This window comes from Leucopleurus acutus (assembly GCF_964270905.1).
Source record: "Leucopleurus acutus genome assembly, chromosome: 2".
NCBI classification, from domain to species: domain Eukaryota; kingdom Metazoa; phylum Chordata; class Mammalia; order Artiodactyla; family Delphinidae; genus Leucopleurus; species Leucopleurus acutus.
This window is the reverse complement of record NC_139143.1, coordinates 28,473,685-28,486,444: the sequence shown is the minus strand read 5'-3', so window position 1 is coordinate 28,486,444 and position 12,760 is coordinate 28,473,685. Positions and strand designations below refer to the sequence as shown.

At 34.7% G+C, this 12,760-nt stretch overlaps 1 protein-coding gene across 8 annotated transcripts in view; it reads left to right on the top strand.

Annotated features, from left to right (window-relative positions):
• Window positions 1-12,760, top strand: part of SDCCAG8 (SHH signaling and ciliogenesis regulator SDCCAG8) — a gene marked incomplete at its 3' end in the record, with an annotated part of 251,152 nt that overhangs the window by 38,128 nt on the left and 200,264 nt on the right. For 6 of the 8 annotated variants that reach the window (XM_082834462.1, XM_082834463.1, XM_082834465.1 and 3 more), the window contains 3 exons: window positions 439-579; window positions 8,868-8,932; window positions 11,674-11,862. In XM_082834462.1, the coding sequence (XP_082690588.1) occupies window positions 439-579; window positions 8,868-8,932; window positions 11,674-11,862 (395 nt within the window). The remainder of the gene's footprint in view (window positions 1-438; window positions 580-8,867; window positions 8,933-11,673; window positions 11,863-12,760) is intronic. The other 2 variants (XM_082834464.1, XM_082834468.1) reach the window with 2 other exon arrangements.

Below are 12,760 nucleotides of genomic sequence, written 5' to 3'. Positions count from 1 at the left end.
TAAATGTGTTAATATATGTGGAAGACATAAAACAGTGTCTGGCACATAGTAAACATAAACATCATATGTATTATTATTAGTCATGCCTTTATGAAATGTGGAAAATGAAAAACAAACCAAGAGAGGTTTATGTGTTTCAAGAGTATCTGTCTTCAAAGAAGTAAGAGATAAGTTCATTTGTACAATATACTGATATCTAGCCCTCTTTGCTCATTTACATTATTGCCTGTACCTATAGGAATGTGACTTTGTAACACTTGTTTGGAATATGACCCTAATAGCTTGAAAATGTAAAATAATTCTTGATTTGTATTTAGAAGCATCTGCTCTTTTTCTTATTCCTTTCATCACAGATAATAATCAGTATTCCATTTGTAAAGTATGTATATTGATTTAAAGTTAAAGGTTGAATGCAAGTACTTTCACATTTTATTTTAGGGAAATATACAGAATTCTTGGATTACAACAGGTGAAGATTCTAGGGTGGATGAAGCTGCCAAGAGATCATTTTCCCATGGCAATGCAGATATTATCAAAGCTGCATCTGCTAGTGAGGCTGAAAAATGGAAACTAGAACTGGTGAGTATTTGAGTACTTTTCTCTTAGGCATCTACTTTTTTGGGTACTTTTTTATTGTGGTAAATATATATAACACAAAATTTGCTATTTTAACCATTTAAAAATTTAAATGTATAATTTATTTACACTAAGTACATTCACAGTGTTGTGCAACATCAACACTATTCATTTCCAGAACTTCTTCATTATCCCAAACAAAAACTCTACCCATTAAACAATAACTCCCATTTGCTTCTCCTTGCAACCCTTGGTAACCTCTTCTACTTTCTGTCTTTGAGTTTGCCTATTCTAGGTACTTCCCATAAGTGGAATCAAATAATATTTCTCCTTTAATCTGGCTTGTCTCATTTAGCATAGAGTTTTCAAGTTTCATCCATGTTGTAACATGTATCATAATTTTATTCCTTTTTTTATAAATTTTATTTATTTATTTTTGGCTGTGTTGAGTCTTCGTTTCTGCGTGAGGGCTTTCTCTAGTTGCAGCGAGTGGGGGCCACTCTTCATCGCGGTGCACGGGCCCCTCACTGTCGTGGCCTCTCTTGTTGCGGAGCACAAGCTCCAGATGTGCAGGCTCAGTAGTTGTGGCTCACGGGCCCAGTCACTCCGCGGCATGTGGGATCCTCCCAGACCAGGGCCCAAACCTGTGTCCCCTGCATTGGCAGGCAGATTCTCAACCACTGCGCCACCAGGGAAGCCCCTCATTTCTTTTTAAGGGTGAATAATATTCCATTGTACATATATACCACACTTTGTTTATCCATTCATTTATTAATGGATTTGGGGGGGTTTCAGCCTATTGGCTATTGTGAATAAGGCTGCTATGAACATTGATGCACAAGTATCTGTTTGAGGCCCTACTTTCAAGGCATTTGGGTATATACTCAGAAATGGAATTGTTGGATCATTTGGTAATTCTTCATTCTTTTTTCTGTCTGCTTCTCAGACTCAATAATTTCAATTTTCCTATCTTCAGATTTACTGATTCTTTGTTCTGCTGCCCATATCTTCCCTAAAATCTCTTTAGTGAATTTTTCATTTTAGTTTTAGTTGTTTTCATCTCCAGAATTAGTTTGGTTCCCTTTTATAATTTGTTTTCCTGACTTCCTTTAGTTCTTTGTCCATGTTTTCTCTTAGCATTTTGAGCATATTTAAGACAGTTGTTTTAAAGTTTTGGTCTAGTAAGTCTGATGTCTATAGTTTCATAAGCATGGTTCCTGTAAATTTATTCTATTTCATTGAGTGAGCCATGTTTTCCTCTTTCTTTGTATGCCTGGTGATTTTTTTTGTTGTTGAAAATTGAGCATTGAAGTGTTATACTATGGTAACTCTGGAAATCAGATATCCCATTTTTTTAAGGTTTGTTGTCTTTTTTATTGTTGAAGGCTGTAGTAGTCCTTTTGTTTTAAGAGTTTTCCAAACTATTTCTGTAGAAACTATTCCTTGTCACGTGTGATCATTGAGGTCTCTGTTTCATTAGCTCATAGTCAGCTGATGTTTGACAGATTTCTTTGCCAGGAGCTGAAACAAACAACAACAAGAAAAACACCAAAAAGCCCCCCAAAATAGAAGAACCAACTCTCCAAGTCTTTGCAGTTTGGCTGTGCTGGTCTTCACCATTCAGCTAGGCTTGCTCTGAGCCTAGAGATCAGCCTGAGTGAAAGCTTCAGGTCTTCTTAGGACTTTCCTGAGCATGCATTTTCCCTGGGCTTGTTTGTGGCTTTCTAAATTCCCCCTATACACAGATGCTTTTGAATGTCCTAATTTCCCAAAGAGTCTAAAATAATTCTATTTTAAGATCAAATGATACTTTTAAATCCTCTGATCTGGGTAAAAACAACATCAAAAATGGAATGTTCTAGGGAATATAGAGGGAATCACAGTTCTGCTGTCATTATCATCTACAGGTGTTGTTAGTTTTCTAAAGGCTCTTTCTGGCCCAAATCTCCCTGCTCTTTCTCATTCCCTAATCCAAGCTTTATTCTACTATTTAGGAAAGAGTTCCTTTCTTTAAAAAAAAAATCTGAAAGACTAAATTATATGTTTTTTTCCAGCTGAATAAACTATAATATCTACTTAATACCCATAGGATTAAGACCAACCTCCCAAGCCATCTACAATTTACTTAAAACTACATTTCCAGACTCACTTCTCACTCTTCTGTCACGTTCACAAGTATTGGCTATAAGCATGCAGACCACTCACTACTTGCTACTTCATAAACTTATTTCCCAATTCCATTTCTCTTTGAAGAATTGACTTTGGTTTATGCAATCATCCCTACCTAAAATGTTTCCTTCTTATCCTCTACATATTGAAATGTTTCCAGCCTGCCAAACTTAGTTCAAGTGTCCCCTCCCATTCTACCTTCCCTGATTACATGCTTCCATTCCTCCTTTTCCCACATTAGAATTATTTTCCCTCTTATGTCTTCTCTTATTGTTCTATTTATAACTATTATAGGTTCGTTCTTTTTATCCTGTGTGTGTCAAAGGTCACATCTGTGTGCATTTGTGTGCTTTATATTCCAAATCTTTCTCACTTTTTTCAAGGATTTCACTCTTACACTTACCTCCTCTTGTTCTTGTATCTTTTATCCCTCGTGACTGGTTTATTTTCAGCCAAATGTGTGCTTTACTAGCTCCCATCTACAAAGCAAACAAACACAAAATATATTCTCTTCGTTCTACATTTCCTTTGAACTATCACCCAGTTGCTCCCCTTCATACCAACGTCTTTCCAAACAGTTGTCTATACTCATGCCTCTGTTCTTCACCTCCCATTCTCTCTTCAACATACTTTATTTGAGCTTCTCCCCACCTATATTCCCCTAAAATGTTTCTTTTCAAGGTCATTAATAACCTCCACATATTAGTCCTCATCTTCCTGAACCTTGGAGCAGCATTCTGTAATATGTACATTAGTTGATCATACCATCCTTTGATTTTTCTAATGAAACAATTTTTTATTTTTATTTTTTTTTGCGTTACGTGGGCCTCTCCTGTTGCGGAGCACAGGCTCCGGATGCGCAGGCTCAGTGGCCATGGCTTACGGGCCCAGCCGCTCCGCGGCATGTGGTATCTTCCCGGACCGGGGCACGAACCCATGTCCCCTGCATCGGCAGGCGGACTCTTAACCACTGCACCACCAGGGAAGCCCTCTAATGAAACAATTTAACATAAATTCAGAAAAGTATGCAAAACAAAAATGTACTTAATGATATATCTCCAAATCAACAAGCATATAATTGTCACCTGTAAGATGTCTAACATTACCATGTCCCAGAAGCCCTGTTCATGCCCTCTCCCAGTCACTGCCCCTTCATTCTCTTAAAGCTAATCACTATCTTGACTTTTATGAAAATTGATCTCTAAGCATGATCCCCAAACACTCGAATTGATTTCTGCCTGCCTTTTAAAACATTACATAAATTGAATCACATAGTACATATTCTTTTTTATCTAGACTTTTTTGTTCAACATTATATTTGATAGATTCATACATGTAGTTGCATGTGTTAGGAGTTTGTTTATTTTCATTGATGGGTCTACTGTATGACTATAACACAATCTATGTATCCATTTTATTGTTGAAAGACATTTATATTTTTTCAGTTTGGGGCTATTGTGAATATTGCTGCTATGAATATTCTTTTATATGTCTATTGGTGTGCATTGTATACATTTATGTTGGGTATGTACCTTGGTGTGGCACTGTTGGTCGTAGTGTATATATATGTTCGATTTGAGAGATAAGGGCAAACTTTTCCAAGGTGGTTTTTACCAGTTTACACTTCTGTCAGCAGCATATGAGTGATACCATTGCCCTGTATCCTTGCCAACACTTGATAGTCTGTTTTTCTGATGGGCTTGTAGTGCCATCTCATTGTGATTTTCATTTTCATTTGTCTGATTACTCATGTGATTGAATATCTTCTCATATATTTATTGGCCATTTGATGTGCTCTTTTGTGAGATGCCTGTTCTAATATCCTACTTATTGTTTTGAATTATCTGACAATGTTTTTTTGAAGTTCTTAATATATTATGGATACAAGCCCTTTGTTAGTTATATCTGTTAAAACATATTTTCTTACTTTTATGGCTTGCCTTGGAACTCTCTTGAGAGTTTTCGTTTTCTCTTTCTTGATTAGAATTTCTTAATTTTAATGTGGTCCAATTTATCAGTGTTTTCCCTTTATTTTTTTAGTGCCTTTTGTGTCCTATATAAAAAGTGTTTCCCTACCCCCAAGTCATGAAGATATTCTCCTATATTATCTTTCAGAAACTTTATAATCTTGCTTTTTACATTTAGAACTACAGTGTACGTGGAATTTATTTTTGTATCTGATGTGAAGTGTAGGGGGTTACTTCTTCCATAGGGTTATTTATATATCACAGCACCACTGTTGAAAAGACAATCATTCGCCTGCCACATTTGTTATAAATCAGGTGTGTGTATGTGTGTGAGTCTGTTTCTGGGCTTTGTGTTTTATTTCCTTGGTGTCTGTGCTACTACTTCTTTGTGCTACTACTATTCTGTCTTGATTCTTATAACCCTGCATCTGGTAGATCAAGTCTTCCAACATTGTTCATTGACCTGAAGAATGTCCTGACTGTTTCTTGCCTTTTGCATTTACAAGTACATTTTAGAGTTAATTTGTCAAGTTTCAAAAAGCCATTAAGTGGTTTTGATTGAGATTACATTTTAAGGTATAGGTCATTTTTTGGGGGGGAGGAATTGATATCTTTATAGTAATATATTGTGAAATATTAAAATCATGTATCACTCTATTTAGGTCATCTTTAATTTTTGTCAATAATCTTTTATAATTTCTGAGTAAAGGTCTTACACATCTTTCTTTAGAATTAATTTCTAGACTAGTTATGATATTATCATAAACAACATACATATTTAAAATTTTTCATTTTATAACTCCTCAATGCTGGTATAGAGAAAAGCACATGGTTTTTTGTATTTTGACTGATTCCTACTTTATTTTGAAAGTAGTGTTAGCACGGTATTTTTTCCCTATCCTTTTACTTTTAACATAGTTGTATTTTCATATTTAATATGGGTTTCTTGTGGACAGCATATAGTTGAGTTTTGCTTCTTTTTATCCAATCTGACAATATCTTTCCTTTAAATGTGATTATTTATATAATTGGGTTTAAATCCACTATCTCGCTGTGTCTTTTTTTTCCCATCTACTATTTCTTCACCTTTTTTTTTCTGCCTTCTTTTGAATTAGTTGAACATTTTAATGGTTCTATTTACCTCCTTTTCTCAGTCTGGAAAAATCTTTAGCATCAGCTTTCACCTGGTTGCTCAATTCAGCAACCCAGGGTTATTTTTAATGTTTTTTTCTCCCCCACATCTATTCAATCATGAAATTCTGTCAACTTTACCTGACATGATAGAAAGCCTAGAAGGGAACATAGGCAAATCATTCTCTGACATAAATTGTAGCAATATTTTCTTAGATCAGTCTCCCAAGGCAAAAGAAATGAAAGCAAAAATAAACAAGTGGGACCTAAAAGCTTTTGCACAGCAAAGGAAACCAGCAACAAAACCTATGGAAAAGGAGAAAATATCTACAAATGATGTGACCAACAAGGGGTTAATATCCAAAAGTACAAACAGCTAATATAACTCAATATCAAAAAAACAAACAACCCAATAAAAAAAATGGGCAGAAGACCTAAATAGACATTTTCCCAAAGAAGACATACAGATAACCAACAGGCACATGAAAAGAGATTGTTAGAGAAATACAAATCAAAACCACCATGAGTTATCACCTCACACTGGTCAGAATAGCCATCATCAAAAAGTCTACAAATAGGGGCTTCCCTGGTGGTGCAGTGGTTGAGAGTCCGCCTGCCGATGCAGGGGACATGGGTTTGTGCCCGGGTCCGGGAAGATACCACATGCCGCGGAGCGGCTAGGCCTGTGAGCCATGGCCGCTGAGCCTGTGCATCCAGAGCCTATTCTCCGCAACAGGAGAGGCCACAACAGTGAGAGGCAAAACGTCTACAAATAATAAATGCTGGAGAGGGTATGGAGAGAAGGGAACCCTCATACACTGTTGGAGGGAATGTAAACTGGTGCAGCCACTATGGGAAACAGGATGGAGGTTCCTTAAAAAACTCAAAATAGAGCTACCATATGATCCAGCAATCCCACTCCTGGGTATTTATCTGAAAAAAATGAAACCTCATATTTGAGAAGACACATGCACCCAAATGTTCATAGCAGCACTATTTACAATAGCCAAGACGTGGAAACAACTCAAGTACCCATCAACAGACAATTGGCTTAAGAAGATATGTTTATATATATATACACATATATAAAATGGAATATTACTCTGCCATAAAAAGAATGAAACATTGCATTTGCAGCAACATGGATGGGCCTAGAGAATATTATACTTAGTGAAGTAAGTCAGACAGACAAATACAAACACTATATCATATCACTTATATGTGAAATCTAAAAAATAATACAAATGAATCTATATACAAAACAGAAATAGACTCACAGACATAGAAAACAAACTTATGGTTACCGAGGGAGGGAAGGAGAGACAAATTAGGAGTATGGAATTAACAGATGCAAACTCGTATGCGTAAAATAAATAGGCAAGAAGGATTTACTGTATAGCACAGGGAATTATATTCAATATCTCATAATAACCTATAATGGAATGTAATCTGAAAAAATGTATATAATTAAATCACTTGGCTGTGGACCTGAAACATATACAATATTGTAAATCAACTATACTTTAATAAAAAAATAAATAAAACAAAATAAAATTTAACACTAAGACTTCCCTGGTAGTGCAATGGTTAAGAATCCGCCTACCAATGCATGGGACATGGGTTCAAGCCCTGTTTGGGGAAGATCCCATATGCCGCGGAGCAACTAAGCCTGTGCACCACAATTACTGAACATGCGCTCTAGAGCCTGTGAGCCATAACTACTGAGCCCGCGTGCCTAGAGCCCATGCTCCACAACAAGAGAAGCCACCACAGTGAGAAGCCTGCGCACCTCAATGAAGAGTAGCCCCCGCTCACCACAACTAGAGAAAGCCCGCATGCAGCAACAAAGACCCAATGCAGCCAAAAATAAATAAATAAAATACATAAATTTATAGAAAAATAAATAAATAAAATTTAACACTAAAGAGAAAAAATTCTGTCAATTTTACTTTTATACTGCTTTGTACTAAATCTTTTCTATCTTTGTTGCTTGATTTCTCTTGTTCATGCATTTATCTCTCACCTATTGATGTTTATTTGCAATGTCTTCATTTGTGATGATCCCCTTTTTCCACGCTTCAGAGTAATTTAAGATTCAATACTGATAAAAAGATTTCAGTGTCCATCTAATACATCAACTACATAGAGACTTTTATTTAGTTGTATAGACTAAATAAAAGTCTTCATATTTTTATTCTTCTCACTGACCACCTTACCTAATCAGCCCATCTCTATCTACTCTTCCACCTAGCATTCTACATTCTAGTGATACTGATTGGCCAAATATATAGCATGCCTTCTCCAGCTTCTGTGCCTTTTGCTCTATTGGAAATCATCCTTCAATCTTTGCATCTCCTCCAATGAAGGCTTCTGTACTTCTCTTCAGCTGAATTACAAGTTCCTGCCTTTCTGATTTCATTTTACCTTCTGTATTTTCATTAGAGTAAATTATAAATAGTTGTAATTGTTCATCTGTCTTTCTGTTCCTTCTTAAATCTCCTGGAGGTTAGTGGTGTCTTCGTCGTAGAAACCCAATAAATATATGTTGAATTAAAGAAAAACTGGATATCAACAGAGGCTTGTAGATTGTATATCACTTTGGTCTGTCGTCCTGTGATTTATAGCATCCTTTTTATCATTCATCCGGCACATATTTTTTGGTATGTCAGCTATGCAGCAGTCACAATGGGAGATTCCAGGACGATTTGATTCTTGTCTTCATGGACCTTACAGGTTATAATTGGTTTTGCCTAGAGTCACACTTTTTTAAAAATAAGAACTGATGTATGCAATTTTGAAAAAAAATTTTTGTTAGTAATCACCATTTTATGACTCAGTAATTCTCTGCAGGCCTCTGCTCAATAAAAATAAGAGTATTTGGGGTGGACTAGGGAAAGTGATTCCAGAGGGGACACAATGATTTTCCTCTTGGGTAAAAAGAAATGAATTTAATATTAATAATTAAAATTTGCTTATAAAACACAGGGCATGGAGAAATATACTTTTTTTTTTTCTTTTCTAAAGGAGAGACTAAAACTTACTTATGAGGAAAAGAGTAAAATCCTGGAATCTCAATTGATGTTTTTGAGGTAAAGTATTATCATCTATTTAAAGTTATTGGCAAAACCATAATGATCTTAAAAATATGTTTGAATGTTTGCTGAAATGCCAGTTTTAGTCAGTATAGGAATTACTTGATGATATTTTATATGCAATATATGAAATTTGCTAAGAATGGTAAAGGATAAGGGGATTTGTGAAGTCCTTTTTCAAATCCCATTTCAAAGAACTGTGAGCTAAGTTATAAATTTTATCCCTTCATCAGTTGTAAAATATTTGTGTTTTCCCATAGAAAAAAGAATCAGAAGCTGCTCTTATGGAAATTATGTTTTTAAAATAAAATAGTATAAATAAAGCACTTTAATTTTCAAATTACAAGCAAGTATTTTTTTCCTCTGTAGGTAGTCTTTGTCTAATTTTTAAATTGCAACAATAATATAATAGTTTGAGTATTTGTATACATGGTGAATTTGAGTATATATGAATTTTCATGTACTCTTTCATATGTTATCAAAAATCCCAATAAAACCTATATATTATAGATTAACCATTAGTGCTTTGTTATATATTATGAGTAGGAAAAGATAGGAGTTAATTTTTTTAAATTAAAGGTTAATTGAAATAGTGGTAATGAAATATTTTCAAGTGGAATAACCTTTAAAATATTTTTATAATTTTATTTTAATAAGTCCAATTTGAAATAAAATTTAACATCTTCCAGGCTGTACATTGTCTAGAGACATAACTAGAGTAATACTAAGAACAAGAACTCATGGCTTTTGTTGCAAATGTTATTATTCATTTATTTTAATATACTCTTATGCTTTTCATGCCTCATAAGGTTGAGGATTTCTCTAGAGATCTTTACTAGAGCTTTCATGAAGAAACCTAAACTTTTAAAAGGTGATCTAATTTTTGGTTTCTTGATTTGCTATATGTTGATTTCTATTGTGTTTTGGTTCTTCAGTTTTTAAAGTGATATATTTCTAGGTCATTATATTTTTGGGAATGTGACTTATTTTGTCTCATTCACAATTCAACTATGCAATCTTTAATTACATTAAAACGTCACTTTGCAATGGACCAGACTTTGTTTCCTGCATTCTTCTGTTTCCTCATTTTCTTTTAGTATAATTTAAGATTATTTAAAGAAGCATTTTCTTAAAGAAAGAAATAAAATCACTACTCTTATAAACTCTGGTTTTATGTTACCTATTTGTTTTTAATTTTCTTTTTGCCATTTCATGTAACTGAATCTACTTGAGTGTTTTGAATTTGAACCTGACAGAAATAGTAATGGAGACTCTGACTTTGGAATGTACTTCTAAAGTTCTTTTTAAGCCTTTGAAAGTCAGACTTTTTCTACATGATAAGTAGAAAGAAAACTTATTATGTTGTAGATATCATCTTGGGAATAGGACATCAACAGCTCCTATTTTTCTGCTTCAGCGTGTCATTAGATTAGCTTTTTTAACCCTTAGATTTCCTGTAGATCTTTCCCACCTCTCCCAGGCTGTCTCAAAGCCCCCTAAATCCCAAGAGTCGAGGTAGTATGTGACAGCCAGGTGTCTTGATTATTGGCTTCTCCTTTGTGACAGTGAACAAATTAGAATGGCTATAAATCTCTGAATTTAATAGAAACAGCAGAGAGTGGTCTGAGCCAGAGATAAACTGCCTGCCTTCAGCAGTCTAAGAATTTAAGAACAACTTTTTCCTTTTTAAGTTAGGAAGTTTTAAAAAAATACAACATGAAAGGGATGTGTATGCAAGGAAGCTCAGTTACCCAAGTTGACTTTACCAAAGCTTTTTTGGGCAGGGGGAGGAAAATACAACCCATATACTGGTCTTTTAATCCTTGACAAGTCAACTTGGAGAAAAACCTCATCCAAGAGCTATCCCATTGAAACAAACAAAGAGCACACACACACAGTTCCTCAGCCCTTTCTTTACCAAGTTGCATATTTCCAGCTAATAGCTGCTACTTATGAAATCTTATGTCTGGCAAGTTCTAACTTCTTTCTGTAGCCCACTCTCTTTTGAAGCAGTTCTTTGTAGATTAGATAATGTTTTTTGAATTTTATTTTATTTATTTTTTTATACAGCAGGTTCTTATTAGTTATCTATTTTATACATATTAGTGTATATATGTCAATCCCAATCTCCCAATTCATCCCACCACCACCACTGCTCCCCCACCCACTGCTTTCCTCCCTTGGTATCCATACGTTTGTTCTCTACATCTGTGTCTCTATGGATAATTTTCTTTTTTTTTTACCGAAGAAAAATGAACAGTAATAAATTACTCATACATAAAATCCATTTTCTTTATGTGATCTTTTAAGGTTGTCTTTACAAATTTTAAGGGGTGAACATTTGAAATAGGGTATTTCCCTCAATTCAAGGATATTGTGTTATGTTGCTCCACCCCTTTATTAAGAGAAACTATTTAGGATTTGTGTTTGGAGTTTTATTTTTTTGTGTGGAGATAGGATCCTGTGAAAAAAAAGCCAGTATCAGAGGCAGACTAATCTGTTAAAATCCTAAAACAACTTGAAATTTAATATTTTCAAGGCTCATTTTATTCAAAGTGTCAATTAAGATAATCACACCTACATTTTAGGGCTGTGGTAAGAACTAATAAGGTACTGTATGTAAAGCACCTAATAAGGTAAGCACCAGTAAATGATAGTAGTTATTACTATGATGATACATTTCGAAGTAGTATACTTTTACCTGGCCATTTGCTGGAACTTTTTTCCCTTCTTTTTAGGAAAGACCTAGTTGAATATCAGAAAAATTGTGAAGATCTTAAAGAGCGACTAAAGCATAAAGAGTCTCTTCTTGCTGCTAATATTTCTAACCGTGTTGGTGGTCTTTGTTTGCAATGTGCTCAGCATGAAGCTGTGCTTTCCCAAACCCATAATAATGTTCACATGCAGACCATTGAAAGACTGTCTAAGTAAGTATGTTTCTCTATGTGGAGTCTTTGGCAACATGGAAACTCATGTCTTTAAATGGGCACAGTAGTTTTTTATCCCCATGCTAAATCGCATGTTAAGCTTCAAATAAAATGGATTTTAAAAGGTCCCTTCATTGTAGCTTTCTTAAAGACAGACTATGTGGGTTCTGCCAACTGTGTATAGCCATGTCATTTTGGACAAATAATTTTATCTTTCTTGGTTTCAGTCTCATCTGAAATGAGAGAATTGAAGTAGATAAGCTTTATAATTCTGTTCATTTCTATAACTCTATAATTGCAAATCCAGCACTATTCATAACAAAACTGAGTTTGAGAGGAATTCTTTCGATTTTGCCTTATTTTGGATATCCCTGCTGTAGTATAGGTAAAGTGAGTTTTTATCAAGTTTTTATCATGTGACTGTTATGAAGAATATTATGAGTACACTGGAAGAAGGGCCCACTATATCCCATTATTAATATTTGAGGATCGACTAAGGACAAATTACAAATGAGCTTTTATGGAGTCAAAGTTTTCATCTAGGCTGAAATACTACAGTTTTCTGTGTACATCTTTTTTGTTTTGTTTTCAGTATTCCAGAGAAAGCCCTTTCCTATGAAAATTATATTCTGTAGAAGTTGAGAATTATTATTTAATATACCATCCAATGATGATTTATAGAGGGTGTTCTCTCTCACATGCCTTCTACTTTTCTCTATGCTCAAGGTCACCTCTCTCTGTCTGTTGGGTTCATTTAAATAGTTCAAACATCACCTCCTCTTAGAAGTATTCTCTCACCAGCCTCACCCCATTTTGTCCTCAATTGATTTAGGGTCCTTCCTCCTGTAACTTTATAATATATTGTGTATACTTGCAGACAGCAACTGTGTTTTGTTTA